This window comes from Lynx canadensis, chromosome D3 (assembly GCF_007474595.2).
Source record: "Lynx canadensis isolate LIC74 chromosome D3, mLynCan4.pri.v2, whole genome shotgun sequence".
NCBI classification, from domain to species: domain Eukaryota; kingdom Metazoa; phylum Chordata; class Mammalia; order Carnivora; family Felidae; genus Lynx; species Lynx canadensis.
Window position 1 is genome coordinate 78,156,781 of NC_044314.2, and position 22,500 is coordinate 78,179,280.

The window sequence follows — 22,500 nt, forward strand, 5'->3', positions numbered from 1 at the left end:
TCCAAGGGCACACAGCTGGTACATGTCAGAGCCAAGTGTGGAACCAGGCTCTGTGGTCTGAGTCCATCTCTTAATCCTACAACACTACGACCACACACAGCACCATAGCCTGTGACAGAGATCTACACATCTGCTGTCTTCTTTTCTCTTTTTTGGTGAGTTTTCTGGAAATGTAAAACAATATTAGCTTGAAGAAGAGGAGGGAAGTGAATCTGCTTTATGTGATCAGTGGTTCATGAAATAATAAAGTACACATAAAATGTTTGTAAATGAGACCACATTTCAGATGCCCTAGAATCGCTGGATGTGTAATGGAATGTTCTCATGAAGAAGAAAGAGCATCGAATTTATTGTTTTTGTACATTCTCCTGTTGGGACTGCTCACAAGTGAGATACCGCTGCTGTTTTATTTTTGTTTTTTAATTTTTTTAAAGTTTATGTATTTATTTTGAGAGATAGAGAGAGAGAGAGAGACAGCATGAGAGGGGGAGGGGCAGAGAGAAAGAGAGGGATGGGGAGAGAGGAGACAGAAGGAGAGCTGTGCACGTGCGTGCACAAGCAGGGGAGGGGCAGAGAGTGAGAGAAAGAGAGAGAGAGAATCCCAAGCAAGCTCTGAACTGTCAATTGGACACTTGACCAACTGAGCCACTCAGGCATCCCTCTGCTACTGTTTTAGCAAAGTGGAGGATGGCGTCTCTGTGCCACCCCAAGTAAAAAAAAAAATCACTCAGGGATAGATTATCTGCTTCTTTACTCCTCTGAAGCATCAAACCTCTTTGTTATCATGGCTGAGAGAGATAATTAGAGTGCACTCAGAAGAGCCACTTTGCAGGAGTAACTAGAAGACATTGCAGAGTGTTGTTTCATGCTCTGTAATTCGGGTTCTTGACCTTCTGACCTCCTAGTAGTCTTAGCCAGGGGAAATGGAACCACTGAACTGGGACTTAGGGAGAAAACACAACTCTACGTAAAGTTAAGCTTCCTAATTGAACAGGTTGGGTCCATTGTTTCTCTTGGCAACCTCAGTTTCGCTGGGAGAGAATCCAGAAAGCTAAGGAGGAGAGAGATGAGGGGTTAATCAGGAAAGCATTTGTCTGGAGCCAGTTAGTGCACATTCAGGTAGCAAATCCCCCAGTACCTGAGAGCATCACTGGGGTACAGAGACGGCAGTGCCCATATCACAGGCATACTTGGTGTTGTAGAAATAATATGGCAGGCATTAAAGAGGAGGCATTGAAAAAACCAAACTCATAGATACAGAGTGGTTGCCAGAGGTGGGGTGGGGTTAGTTGGGCAAAGGTGGTCAAATGGTACAAACTTCCAGTTGTAAGATAAATAAGTATATAATGTATAGCATGATGACTATAGTTAATAGTACTGTAGTGTGTATTTGCAAGTTGCTAAGAGAGTAGATCTCAAAAGTCATTATCACAAGAAAAAAATCATAAATATGTATGGGGATGTATGGCATATATATATATATATATATATATATATATATATATATAATATGTATGGGGATGTATGGCATATATATATATAATCATTATGTTGTACACCTAAACCTAATACAGTGTTATATGCCAATTATAACTCAATTTGAAAAAAAAATTAAAACTGGGGGGCGGAGGGAAGAAGAAGCATTATAATTTATATTGGAAATAAGGCTGGGGAATGAGAAGATAATGAAGCCATAATTAACCTCTTCATATTGTGGAACTCTCATCTCCTCTTGGGTTTCCTGGCTTAAGTGTTTGATCCCAGGTACCTGGTGCCATTCTTGATATAGGCCGAATGAAGGTTCCAGAGCTAATCCACATCTCAGTTACCAGTAGTGCTTAAAGTACACTTTAGCTAAGATGACTACAAATATAAGTTCCAGTATTTTCTTCTGCTCCCTAATGGATTGTCTTGTGCACCATCACTCTCCCCACCTACCCCACTTGGGAGACCACTGAGCTAGGAAATCCACTTACCTAGCACTCTTTTCACAGTGGTAGATAACATGAGGGTTGGCTCTGATAACAGTCCCCACCTTACATTTGTTTCATGCTCTTTTAAATCCAAATTGGCACTTTCACACCTGCTGCAAAGCTGAGTGATAAAACATCTGTGTTCCTAGTCTTTCCCTTTTCTTTTGATTGATGTTGTGGGTTTAACTGGAGATTTTCTCTTAGCTTTACCTGCGTGATACATCTGATGTTAGTCTTTCTCCTACTATTCCGCCACCCCTGAGAGGAGGGGCCTCTCTTCAGGGTGTCTAGGATTTGGTGAGACCTGCTCAGAGATCTCCTTTCTCTCTCTTTTTGCATCCATTGGATCTTCTTGTTGCAAGGGAAGAAAACCAAACAGAATCTAGCTTACGCAGAAAAGAGAATTTGTTGGCCCCCACAACTAAACATTTCAAAGGTCTGGATAGAACCAGGTGTTCAAATGAGGTAACCAAGATTTGGCATACCTCTTACTGCAATCTCAGCTTGGTTTTCCTCTTTTTGTGTCTCTGTATGTGGTGGCTCCAGGAAGCTCTAGGCTTATTTTATCCTTATAGTCAACGATTCCAGAAGAAAGCTCTCTGTTCTCACCAATTCCAGTGAAAGTTCAGGGATTGACTTTTATTGGGTTACCTTGGGTGTCAAGTTCCTGAATCATTTGCTAAATGATAGGTAATTGTAATGCTTGGATGGGATGGGTCTTGGTCACATGTCTACAGCTGGCACCAGGGTTTAAACTCTCACGATCTGCAACGAATAAGAGTCAAGGAGAAGGGGCTGCTACCTAAAGAAGAGAGCATGAGCAGGCACAAGCTATACACGTCTTCTGTATTTTTGACGGAGGCCTTGACTTTCCTTGATGGAGGCCAAACCTCAGTGTTGGGACAGTGTGGTCCTTTGCCTGGATTATAGATTTCTCCTTACAAGGCAATGGTGATGCCAACTATGCAGAGTTGGGTCACATCTCACAGGCTAAGGACACTGTCCCCAACAAGAATGCCCTCAAGATATTATCCACAAGTTCAGGGTTCCCCAGAAGTCACCTACATTTCTGACCAACAGGCTACAATTTGGGAGTTCCCATAGCCCCTCAAGATGGAGTAATTTACTAGAACAACTCACAGAAGTTAGGAAAGTGTGGTAATTATGTCCAGAGTTTTATTATAAGAGGTACAAATCAAGACCTTCCAAATTAAGAGTTTCACAGGATGAGGTCTGGGAGGGTCCGAAGTGTGAAGCTTCCAGGTCCTCAAGAAGCATCATCCTTTTGGCACATCAGTATAGGATTACTGACAAGGGAAGCTTACTGAAGCTCCAGGCACTCAGAATTTTTATTTGGGTTTATTATAGAGGCATGACTGATTGAATCATTGACCCTGTGGCTGAACCGGATCTCTGGCCCTTGAGGACAGACTCATATCATATGACTCGAAGCCCTGGTACTCTAATCACATGGTTAATCTCTCTGATATGGCCTGCACCTGGTCTAAAACTATCTAGGGGCCCACTGTGGGACACTTCATTTGCATAAACTCAGGTGTGGTCCTAGGGGCTCCACATGAGTAACAAAGATACTCCTATCATTTGGGAACTTCCCAGGGTTTAGAGGCTCCCTCCAGAGAACTAGGGATAAAGATGAGACCATTTCTTTTTTACATAATGTTCTTCTATGGTGGATCCCAACTTCTTCCCAGATGTGGAGATTAACCACTATCTACTCTTCTCTTCTGTGGCCACCACTTCTAGACTCAACATCAACTTCCAGCTGGGACTTACAGCATCTCCCTCCCACAGCCCCATGAGAGGTCTCTTCTGGGGTCTCCCCCACACCCTACTTCTCCCTATTCCCAGTCTTACTCTCACTTCCTTCCAAAGCTTGTGGCCTTGGAAAAGTTCACCACCCTGTGCCTCATTTTCTTTATTGGTAAAATATGAATTGTGGGTTGGTTTCAACTCAGCTGAAATGGTACTTATTCCAGGAAGCTTTCTCTACAAGACATTTTTGCTTTTTTCTGTGGCTAGCATCTGAATCCCTCTCTCTTTTTTTTTTTTTTTTTTTTGTATCTTGCACTTTATGAGATGAATCTTCCTCCTATTATAAAAGATGAAAAGTCCATACTTGCTTTCTCAACCTTTCTGGCAGCTCAGATGCGATCATGTGAGCTAGGTTTTGGCAATCCGAACATAAGTTCTTGGAGGCAGCAATTCACGGTTAAACTAGCCAGAATCAGATTTTATCGCTTATGTCTAAAGACAGTGACTGATACACCTTCCTTGACTTGCCTGACCGGGGAGGCAGCTTCTGTGTGCTCCATCTGCACCACTTTCTCGGTCACCACTACCATCGTTGTCATAGCTAATGTGTATTGAGTTCTTACTAAGAGCTGGAGGCTTTATACGTGTTGTCTTACTGATCCCTTGGTGGTATAGCTATTTTACAGATGATGTGTGTAGAAGTGAAGATATCTCCTGAGGTCATGCAGCTAGTGAGAGCACAGTTCAGATCTGAACTTTCTTCATCTGACACCAGGATCTTCTCTCTTAACCATCATGCTATAGGGCCATCATTTAACCCTTCTGCATTTAAGCCTTCTGCATCTAATTCTGGGGGATAGGGTCTAGATGTCTCTATTTTTATAACTCTGGCATCTTGCACGTGGCCTGCCACAGGTGGGTCCTTGAGCTCAAGTAGATGACGAGATCTCACCTGGTTCAAATGCTCCATGAACATCAGTGAGCTGCCCCTTCCCACCTCCCACCCACCAAAGTTTTGCTTTCCCTCCCCTTAACTCCTTTCTTCCAGTTGTCTCCAGGACTTGTTTTTCTTTTTTTTTTTTTTAATTTTTTTTTTCAACGTTTATTTATTTTTGGGACAGAGAGAGACAGAGCATGAACGGGGGAGGCGCAGAGAGAGAGGGAGACACAGAATCGGAAACAGGCTCCAGGCTCTGAGCCATCAGCCCAGAGCCCGACGCGGGGCTCGAACTCACGGACCGCGAGATCGTGACCTGGCTGAAGTCGGACGCTTAACCGACTGCGCCACCCAGGCGCCCCAGGACTTGTTTTTCAATCAGTGTGAATCATTCCCTACCTTCACATACCTGTTCCCATGAACACCTTCTTCAAATCAGTGTGAAATTGAAAATTTGCCCCAATTTCCAGTGTTTCTTTTTCACCTCTGTTCCTAGATTTGTGGGACTTTGGGAAAGAAGGTGCCTCATAAAGCACCTTATACAGTATCATGTCCTCCAGCCTCCAATTCTTGGTGAGAAGAATTTCACATTCTTGCTACGAGTTTAAATCTTCAGAAAAGGTTTTGGCATTGTTAATTTCTCTGTTTGGAAGACCTGTTGCCTTTTTGTGGCGCCCCAAATAACAAAGCTGGATTCTCCCTGGCACGAGGGCACATTGCTTAAAAGAGTCAAAGACTTTCTCTGAAATTTGTGAAGAAGGACATTGTCATTCAAATTGCCACTAAAAGAGCAGATGTTGGTTAAGTGAGAAGGATGATAATGCTAATTCACCTAGTTCTCGTAACTGAGTGTTTTTAGTTGTAAGTAACAGGAAACCCAGACTCATCTATTGAAATAATGAGAGGCTGTATCATCTCATCTCACATTGCAAAAGTCCAAACTAACCTAATTCTCTTGGCTCTGCCCTCTATTGGTAGTAAGATGCCTGCACAATTCTGGACCTATGTGATAACCTCCAGGGGGAGGAAAGACTGTTTTCCCCATGTGTCTGTCTTTCAGGAGAAAGAGAAACCTTTTTCAGAAGCCTCCTTTTGCAACTCATTGGTAAAACTCATGGGTCACATGATCATTTATAGATCAATCCTGGCATGGGGAATGAGATTACCAGTATAGATTTAGACCGATCAGGGTCTACCCTGATTCACATGGGGAGGAGGGGTAGACACCTGTACAAAATTAGGACCCGTTTAGCAAAAGAAGAACGGGAGCTGGCTGTTGGGTAGCATTAATAGAAATGGATATAGTCCCAAAGGGCAAGTGAGGAAGACTTTTCATGGGAACACAGAAGATGGACTGGGAAAAGGATGGAAGGAGGGTATTAAGTGATGGGAGAGCCTCTGCTGTTCAATAGTAATCTTGTCCCAAGCTTTGAAAGTATCTTTTTGTCACTTTTAAAAGTCTGAGGTAAATGGAATGCCTCGGCTCTACTCTCCCTAACATGGTGAGTCATGGTAGTAGACGTGTTTGTGCTGGTTTTGCTTCAGTACACTAAGCTTCTGGTTTATTTCTTATACCATTAGTCCCCAGCTTTGTCAGGATGGGTAGTTTTGATTTGGCATATCTGCCACCTCATGGACATTCATATTTCCCAGAAGGCAGTAAATATCTGAGGATCCTTCAGATCCTTCAGATCAGCTGACCCTGATGATGGCTTTTCTCACAGTCATCCATGCGTCCATCTGCTCCTCCACCCAGCCATCCATCTACCCATTTGTCTACTCATCTATCCATCCATTCATCCATCATTCATACATTCATTCATTCGTCCAACCATTTATCTATCGATCCATCCATTCACCCAACCGTCCATCTACTCATCCATCCATCCATCCACCATTCATTCATTCATTCATTCATCCACCCAATCATCCATATACCTATCTATCTACTCAACCATCCACCCATCTAACCATCCGTCCATCTCACCATCCTTCTGTCCATCCATCCACCCAACCATCCATCCATCCAGTTGATGCCAGGAGTCCTAAGAAAGGTGCTGGGGATATATTGATGAATAAAGCAGATTCAGTCCTTGCCCTCATGAACCTAAGTCTAGCTGGGCAGACAGACAATAAACAAGCAAATAAACAAACAGAAATTTGGGGAGCTATTTTGACACTAGAGCTGAAAGGACGTTAGGACGCTGTCCCCCACAGTGTGAGCGAATGTGGCTCCTGTGCTCAGTCTCCCAGGCTAGTGAGGTGAAGAAAGCTCGAGGATCAGAAAGCCAGGTCCATGTCTCAAGTTACTGAGTATGTCCTGTCTTTGAAATGTAAGACCTGCTTTGCACGTCTCAGAGGATTGCTTTGAAGATCATAGGGTATTAATGGATGTGAACATCCTTTGACAGATATAAATGTTTTTTTTTTTTAACTTATCACTAAAGCTGTGGCTCTGCCCCCATGGAAAGATGACCAATATGAATCCCAACACAAAAGCCTCTATATAAGTAGAGAGGCAGTGAAATATAGCGAAAACAATATTGCAAAATCTCAAGACAAGAATTTGAACTCTGGATCCATTGCTTGAAAGTATGTGACTTAGGCAAGCCACTTTACTTTGCTGAGTCTCCACTTTTTTCATCTGTAAAATGAGAGTAAACACAATAATGCCAACCTCCTAGGGTGATTACAAGGATTCAACCAGTGAATGAATAGGAACTAATGATATAATGTCTGGCCTAGTCAGTCAGAAAATTGTCCCTTTTATTAAATTTTTACTCTGCCTCATCTGTATATGGCTTCCCCTGGCTACCTCTGGGACTCAAAACAGGGGAGGACCCTCAACCTCAGCCATGCAGAGTGAGACTCAAGGACTGAAATGAGTGGTTTGGATAAAGAGGGAAATGTTGTGGGAGTGGTTTTATTTTTTATTTGTTTAAAGTCTATTTATTTCGAGAGACAGAGAGTGAGCAAGGAAAGGGCAGCAAGAGGGAGAGAGAGAATCCCAAGCAGGCTCTGCACTATCAATGATGAGCCCAATGTAGGTCTCAAACTCACAAGCAACGAGATCATGACCTGAACCAAAATCAAGAGTTGGATGTTTAACTGGTGCCCCGTGGGAGTGGTTTTAAAGTTAGCTTAGGCTTTCATTCCAGGATTTCTAGTTGGTCATATCTTTTGGTCCAGGTCCTTCCTGATCTGGGATCCATGAAAAATGTCAAGACAGGATGGTGATGACAGTGCAACTCTTGGTTTCCATGGTACGAAACTCCATGGTAGGAAACTCTCCTCCTTCATATGAAGTAGGAAGATAATGAAGTGAGATCACCACCAAGATAAATGAATGCAAAAGTTTGTATATAAGGCCCACTATTTGCGTTAAAAATTAAAAAAGGATATTCACCCAAATTCTGTAGCTTTGGGCAAGTTCCTCAACTTTTCTGCACCCCAGTTTCCTCTACTGTAAATATCAGAGTGATACTGAGATCTGCTCTCAGGATAACTAAGATTAACATGCAAGGCACTTAGAACTATACCTGGAGTACAGTAAGCACACAATAAGTGCTACATTTTAATTTATTTATTTTTGGCTTGTATATGCACAGAGTAACTCTGGAAGATACACAAGCTACTAGGTACGGTGAGGTTGCTTTCTAGATGGTAGTGGGGTCTGAGGTCTGGAGGGGAAAGAAGTACTATTTAGCATATGTCCTTTTGTGGTGTTAGAATTTTTAACGCATGCATACGTTCCTTTTCCCCATTTCCTTTAAAAAAATAATGTTTATTTATTTTTGAGAGAGAGAGAAAGAAAGAGAGCGAGCCTGAGCAGGGGAGGGGCAGAGAGAGAGGGAGACACGGAACCCGAAGCAGGCTCCAGGCTCTGAGCTGTCAGCACAAAGCCTGACCTGGGGCTCGAACTCACGAACCGTGAGATCATGACCTGAGCTGAAGTCAGATGCTTACCTGACTGAGCCACCCAGGCGCCCCCACTTTCCCCATTTCCTAAAGGAAATGTAAGATTCCCTAACTATTGTGAATAGTGCAAAAGAACCTTTTGTCTACATGTTTACCATATTATTTTCACCAGCTCTCCCTGTCTCAGGTTTTTTTTATTTTTATTTTATTTTTTTTACCATTTATTTATTTTTGAGACAGAGAGAGATAGAGCAGGAACGGGGGAGGGTCAGAGAGAGAGGGAGACACAGAATCTGAAACAGGCTCCAGGCTCTGAGCTGTCAGCACAGAGCCCGACGCGGGGCTCGAACTCACAGACCGTGAGATCATGACCTGAGCCGAAGTCGGCCGCTTAACCGACTGAGCCACCCAGGCGCCCCTCCCCGTCTCAGGTTTTAGGGAAAACTAGAAAATTCCCTTTCTTCCTTCAGTTTACGCTCTAACAGGGGTCAGTAAGTTATAGCCCGTGGCCCAAATCTCGGTGTAGTCTGTTTTATACGACCTCCAGTATAAGAATGGTTTTTATGTTTTTAAAGGGCTACACATATAAAAAGAATATGCAACAGATATTTACTCTCTGCTCCTTTACAGAAAAAGCTTCTGTGAGGGCACATATGGTTTTTAAAACTCTCAGGATAGCCACCCAGGTGGCCTGGTCAGAGCAGCAGGACAGTGGATCCTGGTCACCTGGCAGAGGCTTGACGCATAGTAGGTGCTTAATTATGATTCTGATGAAGATGCTCACAGCAAAACTTATTTCTCCCTGTGGCTCTTCTTTGAGCCTATGATCTGGGAGGTGATGTATTCTTTCCTCCTAGTCCCCAGTCTATCCTAGCTGTCAAATGCCTTTGTTGTTTGAGTAAATACTCCTTGTCTAAGCAGAATGGTCTTGTTACTCTTAATGCTTGCCTTCTTCCTTTTTGGCAGAGGGTTCTGTTCCGCTGACTAGCATGATGGGAGCGTAATGTTGATACCGACCACTAGATGGAGCTACAGCTCTGAGAACTAGGCTCAGAAAGCCGCCAGCAGGAGGGCCCAGTGTCGTGATTTTCAGCATCTCCCCTGCCCAAAACAGGTATGTTCGGGACTTGGCTCCTCCACTTACTGGCTGTGTGATTGTTGGCAGATGACTTTAAGGTTTGGTGTCTTTACTATCCTTACTTGTAAAATGTGGATTAGAACAATGCCCACCTAAGAGCGACGCTGTGAACATCAGCTCAGCTATTACTGGAGTATGTTTTCTTATTTGCACACTGTGGAATGCGCTGCAGCTGTAAATAAATACAATGCCAGGAAGTCCTGCCAGTAGAGCTGTTTCTTTGGTATTTCAAAAGCAAGATAACTTTTGTGACCCCTTCGTCTCATACGGTGAGGACTGGGGTCAGAGAGGGCAGCGGTGGAGGTCGGGAGGGAATTCAGAGTCAGCAGGACACTTTTGGGAGGCTCGATTTCATCGTCTCTAGAGCAGATGAGCCTGGCCTTGCAGAATCGTGAAGATGAAATGAGATAATCCATGTCAGGTGTTTTCCACAGTGTCTGCAACAAAGCAGTCCCTCAGTCAATGCTAGGTTGTGAGTGGGTTGCTTGATGCTCTTGTCCGTCTATCCTCAAGGCCTTCTGTGTCTTCTCCTCTCCTAACCTCTCCTCCCACTTCCTGCTTTAGCCATCAGGGCCCATGCGATGTTGATGTCATTATTTCTATCTCCACTGCATCCTCTCTCCTGAGTTTCAGATCCTTCCACTTGATATTCCCACTCAATATGCTCAAAACAGAACATTCAGAACTTTCTTTTCTTCCTTTCCTCCTGGTACATTAAAGGCACCATCCTCCACGCGGAGATCTAAGCTGGAAAGCCAGACATGATTCCTGACACTCTGCCTTCTGCCTGCTTGTCACTCACCACACCAGGTTCTGTTGATTCTTTTAAAGAGACTTTCATTCCCCACTGCCATTGCTCTCCCTGCAATCACTGTGACAGCCTTATCTTAGCTCCCTGCTTTCTGCCTTGCACTTACACGGTAGCCTTTTCTTTTTTCCTGAATACAAATCTGATTATTCCCCTGCTCAGAATCCTTCTGTGGCTCCCTATTGCCAGTAAGTTGGTCTTAACCTCATAACATGGCCTAGAAAGCATCTCCAAATTTGTCTCTACCTCCCTCCAGTTTTCCTCCTCCATCTCCCTACCCTGTCAACCTGATCTTACAGTTTAGTCAGACCTTGTTATTTTAGTTTCTCAAATGACATCAATTTTCTTTTTGCCTCTAGGCCACTGTGCACGCTCTTCTCTGTACCTGGAACATTCTTCCCTCCCTCCTTACCTTTCTCTACCTGGATCCCACTCATCTTACAGGTATAATCACCTTCTCTAGAAAACCTTTCCTGACATCTCAAGTATGAGTTGAGACCCACTCCCTCCTACCACCCCCAGCCCTATGTCCCCTGGGATGTTCTTGTACTTGCTTTAATTGAGCACCATTGTGCTGATTCTCTAGCGCAATTAAATGTCACCTGACGTTTGAGAGATGTATGAGATATATATCAATTTGGCAGAGTCCCATCCCCTGTCTAGTGGGGGGCCAAATGTACATACAGGATTTCTGTAAATCTAGAGAGCTTATGGAATAGTAGTCTGTTCTGACTTTCCGCTCCTACTAAACTCTTTACTGTGTTCATTTCTGAGTCCCTCAAGCCCTTTCTTTACCCCCAGGTAGACCCAGATGTAGAACATAGCCTTTCTTCCTATTTCCTCAAAACACCACTCACAGATGGCACTTGAGTGTGTGATAGAAATGACTGAAGATCCAAGGTGATACAGTGGAGGGGGTTGGTTTGGTTGGTAGTTCTTGGCCAGCCCCACCTTGGGGACTTTTCCCTGGTTGGTTTTCTCCCTAGTTTCCTTCTCACTCTGTTACTCAGCCCCCTTCCCTTCTTCCTCTTTTTTCCTCCCTTGGTTCCTCTCCTTTATTCTCTCCTCCCCCTCACCTAAATTCCTGTTTAATACAAAGAGGTTTGGAATCTCTTAACTTCGCAGACTTCTTATAGGCAGTGTCTCAAATTTGCACCTCATGGCTTGTCAAGGTATCATGTTAACAAAGGATGTCAGTGTGAAGAGACGTGTGATGCTATGCAATCCCTATGCCCATCCCATTGCCTATGCAATCCCATTGCCGATCCCATTTGACTTGTCTGTCTCCATGTAACATCCAAGACAGAAGGCACCTTGTTTGCTTTGGTCATTGCTGTATCTTCAGAACCTAGAACTTGGTTGATGCATATTGGACTCTCAGTAAACATTCTTTGAATGAATGAGTAAATGATTGACTAGGTGAACAGAAAAAAAAAGATGTTGCTTACACTGAAAAATAGTTCTGGTTCCACACTCCTCCCTCCCTTCCAGATCATCATGAAGAGATGTGGAGGGCCAGCCTATGTGAGTGCTCTGCCAATCTGGGAATAAGAGCAAATCAAGTCCAGTTGTTTAATCATTAATCAGCTGGGCCATCAGTGAGAGTTAAAATGACTACAGGTTCTATAACTTAGTGAGAATATAGGTAAGCATAAGACTAAAGTGAGAAAAGAGGTAAAATGGTGATGAGTCCATACACAATTTGAGATGACAGGAAGTTGAGCTTCCTTATGCAAGCAAGAGCACCAGAAATATATGAGGACTATTAAGGTGGAGATTTTCTTGCACACCATTTGCCTTGTTGGGGAATGAATGCCCTATCCATCCATCCATCCATCCATCCTCCCATCCATCCACCCACCCATTCATCTACCCACCTACCCCACTATCCATCTGTTGCCTATACTTAATGTTGAGAAATACGCTGTAGCGCCAATGGTGGTAAATGGGGACAACATCACCATTCCCTACTTAACCAAGGTTATTGTGAGAATTTAAATGATATTATCAGGCAGAGGCACCTGGGTGGCTCGGTTGAGCATCCGACTTCAGCTCAGGTCATGATCTCATGGTCCGTGAGCTCAAGCCCTGCATCAGGCTCGCTGCTGTCAGCTCAGAGCCTGGAGCCTGCTTTGGATTCTGTGTCTCCCTTTCTCTTTCCACCCCTCCCCCACTTTGGAGCATTCCCTCTCGCTCTCTCTCTCAAAAATAAATAAACATTAAAAAACATAAATGATATTATCAGGCAATAAAATTTCACCCAACACTGGGGGCCTATGGCATAATGAAAGCTCAATAAATGGTAACTGTGGTCATTATTAGGATCTGAATGTCACACCCAAATTCCACAGCTCCAACTCTTTCCCAGCCAGACACCAAATATTCAGCTCCATTTTATTAGCCAGAATTTGAGGAAGAGGAGTAAGGTAAAGGAATTTGGAGAGGGAGTGGGTAGAGTCAGACTGGACCAATGAGGAACAGACACTGGGAGTTTGAGGCGGGGTGTGAGGTTCAGAGGAGTTTCCACCTGGGAGTATCTCCCTCTAGAATGTTGCCGGAAGTCAGTCTCATATATTCTAGTGGGTATCCATGAGAGTAGATAGGAAGGAAGAACCCGGATAGGAAGCAAGGATACTGTGTAGTCTAGTCCTCCTCCAGTGGGACAGCTGGTTGACCCAGGCCCAGTCTATGTCCGGAGACTGTGGGATCGGATGGGGATATTGATCCGGTTCTGCAGCCAGTTGATATAATCCTCTTGAGACATATGGATGATGTGTTCACGTACAAACTGTGGGGAAAACACAGTGGCAACCTGAGATTTGGTCTGAAAGCTAGACTCCCTTTCCTGCCCCACCTCCAAGATCCTAGAATATGTGTGATTGAGGTTGGTGGCTCCAGGATACCTTTAACCATGCACATACTCATAATGCCTGGAGCATCGTGATGGGGGTTGTTCTCTCAAGAAAAGAACACCTTTCCAGCTTCCTGGTTCATCAGACTAAGCCCCTTTTTCTCACTGTTGACCCAGAGAAATTTGGGGAGAGCAGGAAAACCCAGCTGTCTGCATTTTTCTTTCTGTCTTACTTTAATATCTTTTTAAAAAGTCATTTGTCCTTACACTTTTTTTGGTTTGTAGCCTTCTTTGAGAACTGATGATAACTTGCTTCCAGGAAAGGTTTAAGATACAAAATGTAGAATTTCATATAGGCTCTAGGATTAAGAGACCCCCACATTCTGTGATGTTCTCACTGGGAGAGGAACATGCTAAATTTTACTAGCCAGGGTGGTGAACTCACCTCAGAGAATGGGGGAGCATCCATACCCCTTTTATCTTACCCACTCAGAGATTGCCTCTTCTATACCCCCATAGCTGGCAGGTGGAAAGTGGACCCCATAATTGGCAAGTGGGGAGTGGAGAGTTACCCTCGAGTTAGTTTTGGACTAGCCTACCAGTCCTTCCTGAAGGAGCTTCACAAGATGTAGGGAGTAGAGTCTGGACCTAGGGATTTGTCCACAGGGTTATCCCCCATCCCTGGACTCCTCACCTTGCACCCACATATAATCACCCAGGTCAGCCTGTGGGAGCGCCAGTCTGGCATGAAAACACCCAGAGGACTGAGAATTCCACCACTAGAGTCCCATCTTTATCTTGAGACATTGAAAGCCCTGTGAAAATGTACATATGCCATGGGGTGAAATTAAGGAAGTCACTCTGTTAATCTCTGTTAATACCTTAGGATGGAATCCCTCCCTCTCCTCCTATTTGCTGATAGCTTTTGATGCCCTAGGAATGTCTAGAGTGGGTAGTGATGATAAACTATCATTAAAAACCATTCAGTGGCTTCTCTGCAGCCTCAAGATGAAGACTTAAATCCTTAACTTGACTTTCAAAAGTCTGCACAGACTGAGCAGTCCCCTCATATCCTTGCACCTCCTTGCTTGCTTCCTCCCCAACCTATTGACTGCCTAGGAGTCCCTCACACAAGTCAAGTTCTGTTTCAGCTTAAAAGTCACCTTCCCCACTCATCCTAGTTAAGATAGGTCCGCTGTACATTTACCTTAAATCAGTGCTCCTTAAACTTTATTGTGCATACAAATCACCTGGGATCTCATTTACATGTAGGTTCTGCATTGGTTTAAAGCCCGAGATTCCAGATTTCTAATAAGCACACAGGTGAGGTCTTTGCTGCTGTTTCACGGGCCAGATTTAGAGTGCTTCTTCTTATGATCGCTGGTTCCTTTATTCATGTGTCCATTTACTGATGTGTCTCCAAAGCCTCCAAGTTTCCCCAGGGGGCACCATTTACATAGACTATAATGTCCCCTGGATTTGAAACCACCAAGGTCATGTGATAATCCCTCGCCTGTTAGATGATGAGCTCCGTGAAGGCAGAGACCTTATGTCTTTTTAATTGTGTGTGCAGCACTTAAATGGTGCCTGGATGTTGAGAGATGACTGAATGAGGACACTGGAGGCACAGTGAGGACGGGAAAGGACACAGTAGTTACCTCAATAGCCACAGCGATGTCCGGAGAGCACAGTTCCCAGATTCTCAGGTCTTGTAGCACTTTCAGGAGGACGTGGGGCCTGATCCTGAGGTCTAGGTTTTCCCCAAACTTCTGTAGTTTCGCCAGGATCTTTTTGGCAGGGCGGAAATTCTTCAGATCTTTGGGGAGTTTGGACAGCAGATCAAAGTACCTTCAATTCCCAATCCCAAGAAGAGAGAGCCAGTTAGGAACCTGCTGGGGGGTGGGTCTGAGTATCTTAGAGCTTCCACCCCCACTTTCTGTTTCTACCACTCATGTAATATCTCCAGGGCAGCATGTCTTCACCTGGGAGGCTTGCCTCCATCCGAAATGTAAACAGCCCACAGATCAGGCAAGTCTTTTTATTTTTTTAGGGGTAGTAAAAGCTGGAGCATGATTTGCATCTCATTAAAAAAACAAATTAAGGGCATGCTTTAAAGCATTTATGATTTTTCTATCAAGCAGACAATGTGGAAAGCTAGAAGGAAGGAAGGGGCACTGAGATTTTGGATGCTTCTCTTTTGAGGGCTAATCAGGCCAGGAGGACATGGGCATATCTGTGGGATACCTGCCAGGATGCAAGGGGCTTTTAAACACAAGATGGAAGAGGAGGAGGGGGAGGGGGAAAAGGGAGGAGGAGGGGGAAGAAGAAGGGGAAGTGTGTGTGTATTTTCTATGTCTCTGATAGTGAGTAAGCTTGGACCACAGCTTTGTGTGTTTCAGCGGGTTTAGAAAACATTTCTGAATGCTGCAGCAGTCTGAGGGTAGTTTGGTAATCCATTCTTGAGATGGTGGGAACAAGGTAGATTCCTACCTGGAGGTGGTTCAGGTGTGACCAGGGTTTAAGGCAGGAGACGGCATCTCTTTAAAAAAAAAAGGTGGGGCGCCTGGGTGGCTCAGTCGGTTAAGCGTCCAGCTTCAGCTCAGGTCATGAACTCACAGTTCATGAGTTCCAGCCCCATGTCAGGCTCTGTGCTGACAGCTCAGAGCCTGGAGCCTGTGTCTCCCTCTCTCTGCCTCTCCCCGCCCCTCTTCACACTCTGCTTTCTCTCTCTCTCAAAAATAAATAAACATTAAAAATTTTTTTAAAAAAGAAAAAAGGCCCCCCCCCCATGTAGATGAATCAATTGTAGAGAAATTTGAAGAAGAAACTGATCATTTACCGTGTACTTTGGGCTGCTTGTATTGCTTTGTATTTTATATTTGGTGGTATAGATTCATATATTTATTTGTGTCTCCTTGTAAACTCCCATTCTACATTATTAAAATCATGGAAAGGACCCTGGGTACATGCTTAGACTTTCTCATCTTACTCTGAGATCTTGATTTACTCACCCTGCCATGATGGGGTGCATGGCAGACTCTAATTCTGTATCTTAGATGAGCATAGAGACTGGGGTCAGACAGGGGTTTAAATCTTTAGGTTTCCTTGTTTACAAAGTGGGTATTAATATGTAACTTTCAGGATTTTTGTGGGGAATAAAATAAATAAGGTAGGAAAATTTCTTAGGTTAGTGTCTGCCACCCAGTAACTGCTCAGTCCATGTTGTTTTTTCTTGTATTTATATTATAACCCCATGCTGGGGCACAGTGTTTCTAGGATATGCCTTCCTGGTTTTATATCCTTAAAGGGTCAACTTATTTGGAGAATGTAGGGATTGCCCCATAAACCTCACAATCTGTAGGAATTTTCATGTGGTTTGCCTCATCTGCATTTTCCAAGAGGCTGGCAAATTAGTCCATATTTGATAGTCTGATCCAGACCAAAAATAAATATGGAGAATACAGTTGTTGGATTGTCTGTGGTTCAGGAACTGAGGGGTTCTTGCCTGACAGCCTGTCTATGGCCAAGAATTGTCTTGATCAAATGTGATTTTCCAACAACAGCCCCTTTCCCCTTCCCTCTTCCCCCGTCAAAGACCATCTTATCTGACTCCGGGGATCTTTACCAGTGGTCTGCAATTTCTTTTGCATCTCCTTTTATCATGGAGACTTGATGCCTCATTTTTGCTATATCCTTTTTAAAATCGGAGACCAAGACAAAAGAATGGAACTTCTGGAGACCTCTCTCTTCTTGGCGCCTGCATCACAGGATGTATGAAAAAGAGGAAGATCAGACCCCCTTCTTCTTTATCCATCCCAGTTGCCCTTTGAGATCTGACTTAAACACCTTTTTCTCTATGAAGTCCTCAGCCCTCTCACTCTTCAGTTTACAATGTGGCTCAGGCCACAAGATGACACAGCTCTCTCCAAGGTCCTGAAACGCTCTTTTCTTGTGAAAGCCAGTCACCATTTATCATTCTCTCCCTACTTTATATTGTATTTACACAGCTTTCTAATCTGTAAAATGGAAGATAATAATGGTCCTAGCTCTCAGAGGTGAGGATTAAGTGATACAATGTGTGCGAAGTGCGGAGCTTAGTGCCAGATGCACAGTAGGTGTTTAACTCAGGTTGGTTCCTCTCTTCTCCACTCCTCTTACTGTTTTGGGCATATGCCCTAGCTCTCTAAGGAGACTTTGCATTGTAACTATAACCAGTGCATTCACCTATATATGACTTTCAATGGCTTTTAGTTTTACTTGGAATAAGGTTCCCTGAGTAACTTGCCCTGTAAGGCTCTGGATTATTCAGTCTCGACAGCATTTTCCAGCTCAGCATTTTATGCTTTAGCTCATGAACAAAGTTCTGAGATAAAGTTCAACCTCTATAGCTGGGCTAGCAAGACCTTTTATGATCTGGCCTCTGTCTCTCTGGTTACCTTGAAAGCAACCTGAACCCCAGCCACACCTGACTAATGGCAGTTCCTGGTCCCCTGTGCCCCTTCTGGCCTTTGAGACTTTGCTGTTGCTTTTCCCTGGAGCTCCTGTCCCTCCTTCCCACTTTGCGTGTGACTCTCTGGGTTCAAATTCCATCTTTACTACTTAGCCACTGGGTGACCTTGTCTTGACAAGACATTTCTGAGCCCACTTTTCTCATCCATAAAATGGGTCTAATAACAGCACCTATTTCCTAGGATTGTTGTAAGGACTCAGTGATGAATACAAAGCTCGTGGGTACATATCAGGTGCTCTGGAAATCTCACCAATTTTTATGAAACAGAAGATGTTGTTTCCTCCAGGAAGACATTTCCGATTGCTGCCTCAAGCTAGGCAAGACATCCTTCCCCTGTGTTCCCTTAGCCCCCTGCTCACTCTCATGTTGGCTGTCATCAGCTGTCTGGTCATTGTCTGGTTACTTGTCTGGATTCTTCACTAGCCTGGGGGCTCCCAGAAGGCGGGGACAAGTCATCTCTGAAACAGTGGCCCTGAACCCTAACCCCTCCATACTGACAGGGTGATAGAGCACAGGGTGACCGTGTAACTTTCATCGAATGGATGAGTTCATTGGGGGTGAATGGTCACCGCAGTCAAGGGGTAGGCTGGGAAGGGAGACAGTTACTGGGTTGTCAGCGTAGGAAAGAGAGGCTTCCAGTAGCCCACCGGTGCTCTTAAAATCAAGTTCCAAGTCTTAAGTGTGGCATTCATGGCTGTGCATAATGCGGTTCTCACTCCCCACTTCTCTCTCCTCTGCAAATTTTCCATGTCCCTTCCTGACTTGGAGCTTTGTATGTACTTAGCCTGCTGCTGGTGTACATCGTCAGCTCCTCCTCATCTGTCAAGGCTCAGCCTGAAGTCACCTCCTTAGAGAAGTCCTCCTGGATTACCCGACCTAAATTAGTTCCTCATGGTTTCTCTCTCTCATAGTACCCTGTCTCTTCCTGTATAGCAATGATTATAATTTGTACCTATATATTTATAAATTTAGTTATTTGTTTCTGCCCATATTTTCCAGGAGACTGTAAGCTCCCTGAGGGCAGGAAATATGTCCTTACTCCCTGCTAAGCCCCAGCACCTGGCATCAGTGGGCATATGGTGGGTACTAGATGAATGTCCTTTGGATGAAGGGATATATGTGTGCCCTTACTTCATGAGGATTTCCATCTTGTCCTGAAGACAGAAGCCGGCTTCCTGGGCCACGCTGTAAAACTTTGCCCTCATGGTGTTGCACACGCCACTCTTGCACTGGATAATGTCCCGGTTGGTACGGCTGTAGACACAAATAAGAAGGGCTTAGGGGACAGGGTGCAAGATCAGACCCATGATGCGGCATTCCCTGGGCCCCAAGGTGTTCTGCAATGGAATGCTTCTCTCAGCATTCCCCTGGATATAGGAAGGACAGATCTTCCCAATATCGAGCTGGTGGTTCAGGCTTTATTAAATAAGTCCACAGGGGGCGCCTGGGTGGCTCAGTTGGTTAAGCGTCCGACTTCAGCTCGGGTCACGATCTCGCGGTCTGTGAGTTCGAGCCCCGCGTCGGGCTCTGGGCTGATGGCTCAAAGCCTGGAGCCTGCTTCCGATTCTGTGTCTCCCTCTCTCTCTGCCCCTCCCCCATTCGTGCTCTGTCTCTCTCTGTCTCAAAAATAAATAAGAACTTAAAAAAAAAATTATAAAAAATAAATAAATAAGTCCACAGGGAGACATCCGGTCACCTGAGCCCAGTGAATGTTAAGGACAGTGAGATGAAAATGGAATTTGGAGCTGGGAGACTCCAGTTCAAACTCCAGTACCACTACTTAGCTATGTGGCCTCGGGCAAGACATCTCACCTGGCCAGGTTTCAGTTTGCTCCTCTGTAGAATGGGATAACACTCCTGCCTCATAGGATTGGTTTTGAGGAATAAGCATGATGGTGAATATAGAATGCTTCACCCAGTGCCTGGCACAGAGGAGGAATTTTTTGCCGTTGTCTGCGTTGGCACCTTGGCCATGAGTCCCTTTCCCTGGGCAACCCTTGTCTTTAAGCAATGTGTATGACTTTGGGGAGTCTGGTCTGCATTGGGTTGTTTCCATACCCCTGGGAAGATAGAGGATGTGATTACCATAGTCCCTTTGGCCAGTTTGTTCCGCTGCCCGTCTGGCTTACCTTTTAGACTTCTTCTGGATGAGCAGAGTGTGGCTTTCTCCACTTGTACTGCTAGATCTTTCACTGAAACACAAAGGGATGGTTTCAAGTTGCCTGGAGCCTGCTTTTCACAGAAAGGGTGTCTTCGGGGCTCCTATGACACCTGCTAGCCTCCAGAATTCGGGTAAGGGAAGTGGCTCTAATCAAAGGACCAGTCATAGAACTCAGTGTATATTGTTCTCAGTGTATATTGGCCCTTGCTTCTACCCATGTCCTCTGCCTGGAGGGTCCTTCTTGTTTCTTCTCCACTTTCTCAAATCCAACCCTGTTTCATGGTCTACAGCAAGTTCTACCTGCTCTGAGTCTTGTAGTCTGACTTTGACCTTCTGTCTCTGCATATTGTCAGGATGACATATTTTCTGGATCCCAGTTTCATCTGTACAAAATTGATCTTTCCTTCTGGAGGACAAGTTCACTTGGGGCCCTTCCGTTTTTCTCTCTACACCAATTGGCATGTAAGCTGGGGCTGAGTGCAGATTTGGGGAAGGGATAGTCAAGTCTTCCTAGTCATGATGTCTATTTTCCCAAACCCAGACTGTTTCTTCATTCAAGTATTGTCTTCTCTAAACTGGACTCTGAGCTGAACACTTGCTTCACTTGATTTTGGAGGCAGACAGAGCTGGCTCCAGAGCCCATCTCTGGCACCACCAGCTCCCAGTCTGTGGGCAAGCAACTCAGCTCGGGATCATCAGTGTCCTCATCTGTGATCAGTCAGCTCTCATGACACTGAACACTTCCCAGGTATGGGCTGATTTAATTCCTTGAGTGGCTACTCCCTCCTGTGACTTTGCCTGGTCAGAGTTTCTAGAAGGGGTGAAGCTCCATTGTGCACGCCTGTCCCTCCCCTGCACCTTCTCTTGTGTCCTGCTTTAGTGGTCTGATCCTTCAGCATCAGTGTTTCTCACCTTCTCTCTTGCCCTGTCTCCCTTTGTTTCTACAAAATGCTTGGAAGACTGACTTGATTGCCTTATCTGTGTGGTTCTAGAGAATAACCCTGTTTTTCTTATCCCTGTGATGTGCTGCTGACCCTTCCCTTCTGGCCCTGTAGTGCCTGGAACTTCTTTAGGTAGGCCTGCCACTTCCCAAACCCCTCTCCGCAGGAAAGGTCCTGACCTTTGCTGCTTTTCCCCAGAGGCTCAGGGGACTGGATCTAGAGGTCTTAGCCCTGGTAGGTGATGGATTGAGCCCTTATCCCACCTTACTGGGATGCAGGCCCCAGGAATAGTACCCAGAAACCCTTGTGTTTGGATTCCAACCAGCAGCCCCAACCCCTGCAGATGCATTCTTTGGGAGAGTGGGTTGGCTTTGACCTTCCTCCTGATGGTCTGGAAGGTGGCTCTCTTCTTTTCTAGGGCTGATAGTGTGACTCGGGGGACGTGGGAGGTGAGGGAAGTAGTGGCATTCACTGTGATAAACAAGCGAACAGAAGTAAATAACAAAGGACCCTTTGCCTGTCTCTATCTCCCTTTTCCTTGGCCCTCCTTGAGTTTCAGCCATACTGATTTCTGCTCAATGCCTCTATGCTTCCTTCTGTCTCAGGCTCTTTGTACATGCTATTCATTTTTCTTGGAACACGATTCCCATCTATCCCAGCCATAGGCTAGCTAAGTCTTCTTTTCTTCAGGTCTCAGCTTAAATGTCAAACTCAGTTTTGGGCCCCTGGTGCTCAACATTCACACAATCCTCTTTACTTGTCCTTCAGAACACTTTCCATAGTCATGATTATATGGCTAACTCTGTGGGATTATTTAATAAAGACATGGCTCTCCCATTAGACCAGTGATTCTTAACCAAAGGCAGGATTCAAGGAGTCCATGAATGCAGATGGAAAAAAGGTCACATCTTTATTTCAACTAGCCTTTAGCAGGAATGGAAATCGCATGTATTTGCACCTTGCGTCACAATTGTGGCAGATATTTTGAAAGATCATTTATACTCAGCACTAATCTAAAATTATAGTAGTTATTAGATGTGCTAAGTCTTATTATATAACTCACTGCTAAAGAAGCTCATAGATTACTATATCCCACATTTGGTTGTAATGTCATAATCTGTATTACTACAGATTTCTTTGTAAACTTTTGTTATTTACAGCACGGACTTAAAGGCATTTTTCTGAAAGGAGTCCTCAGACTGCCAGAGGGTCCGTGGCACACGAGAAAGTTACGGCTTCAGTCCAGATAGTGAGATTTATGGTAGCAGACTGTTGAATCCCTCCAAACCTAGCACGGTTTCTGGCACACATGGGGATTGATGAGTATATTTCAGATGAATAAATGAAATGGGGGCAGACCTCCCTTCCCTCATTACAAGTTGCTCAAGTAAAGAGGGAAAGGGCAGTCCTGTAACACATCCTCCTTGCTTCATATCCCTCTACTACAGGAAGATTTTTAACTTTATGATATTCACTTTGGGATGTGGGGA

The 22,500-nt window shown here is 44.6% G+C and overlaps 1 protein-coding gene across 1 annotated transcript in view; it reads right to left on the minus strand.

The window, feature by feature from the left end:
* Positions 1 to 12,940: 12,940 nt before the first annotated feature.
* Positions 12,941 to 22,500, minus strand: part of CCDC60 (coiled-coil domain containing 60) — a 163,895-nt gene continuing 154,335 nt past the window's right edge. Inside the window, exons 11-15 of the mRNA XM_030292442.1 lie at positions 20,038 to 20,100; positions 19,040 to 19,162; positions 17,024 to 17,155; positions 15,057 to 15,246; positions 12,941 to 13,335 (exon numbers count right to left, since the gene is read on the minus strand). Of these exons, the coding sequence (XP_030148302.1) occupies positions 13,234 to 13,335; positions 15,057 to 15,246; positions 17,024 to 17,155; positions 19,040 to 19,162; positions 20,038 to 20,100 (610 nt within the window). The 3' untranslated portion in view covers positions 12,941 to 13,233. The remainder of the gene's footprint in view (positions 13,336 to 15,056; positions 15,247 to 17,023; positions 17,156 to 19,039; positions 19,163 to 20,037; positions 20,101 to 22,500) is intronic.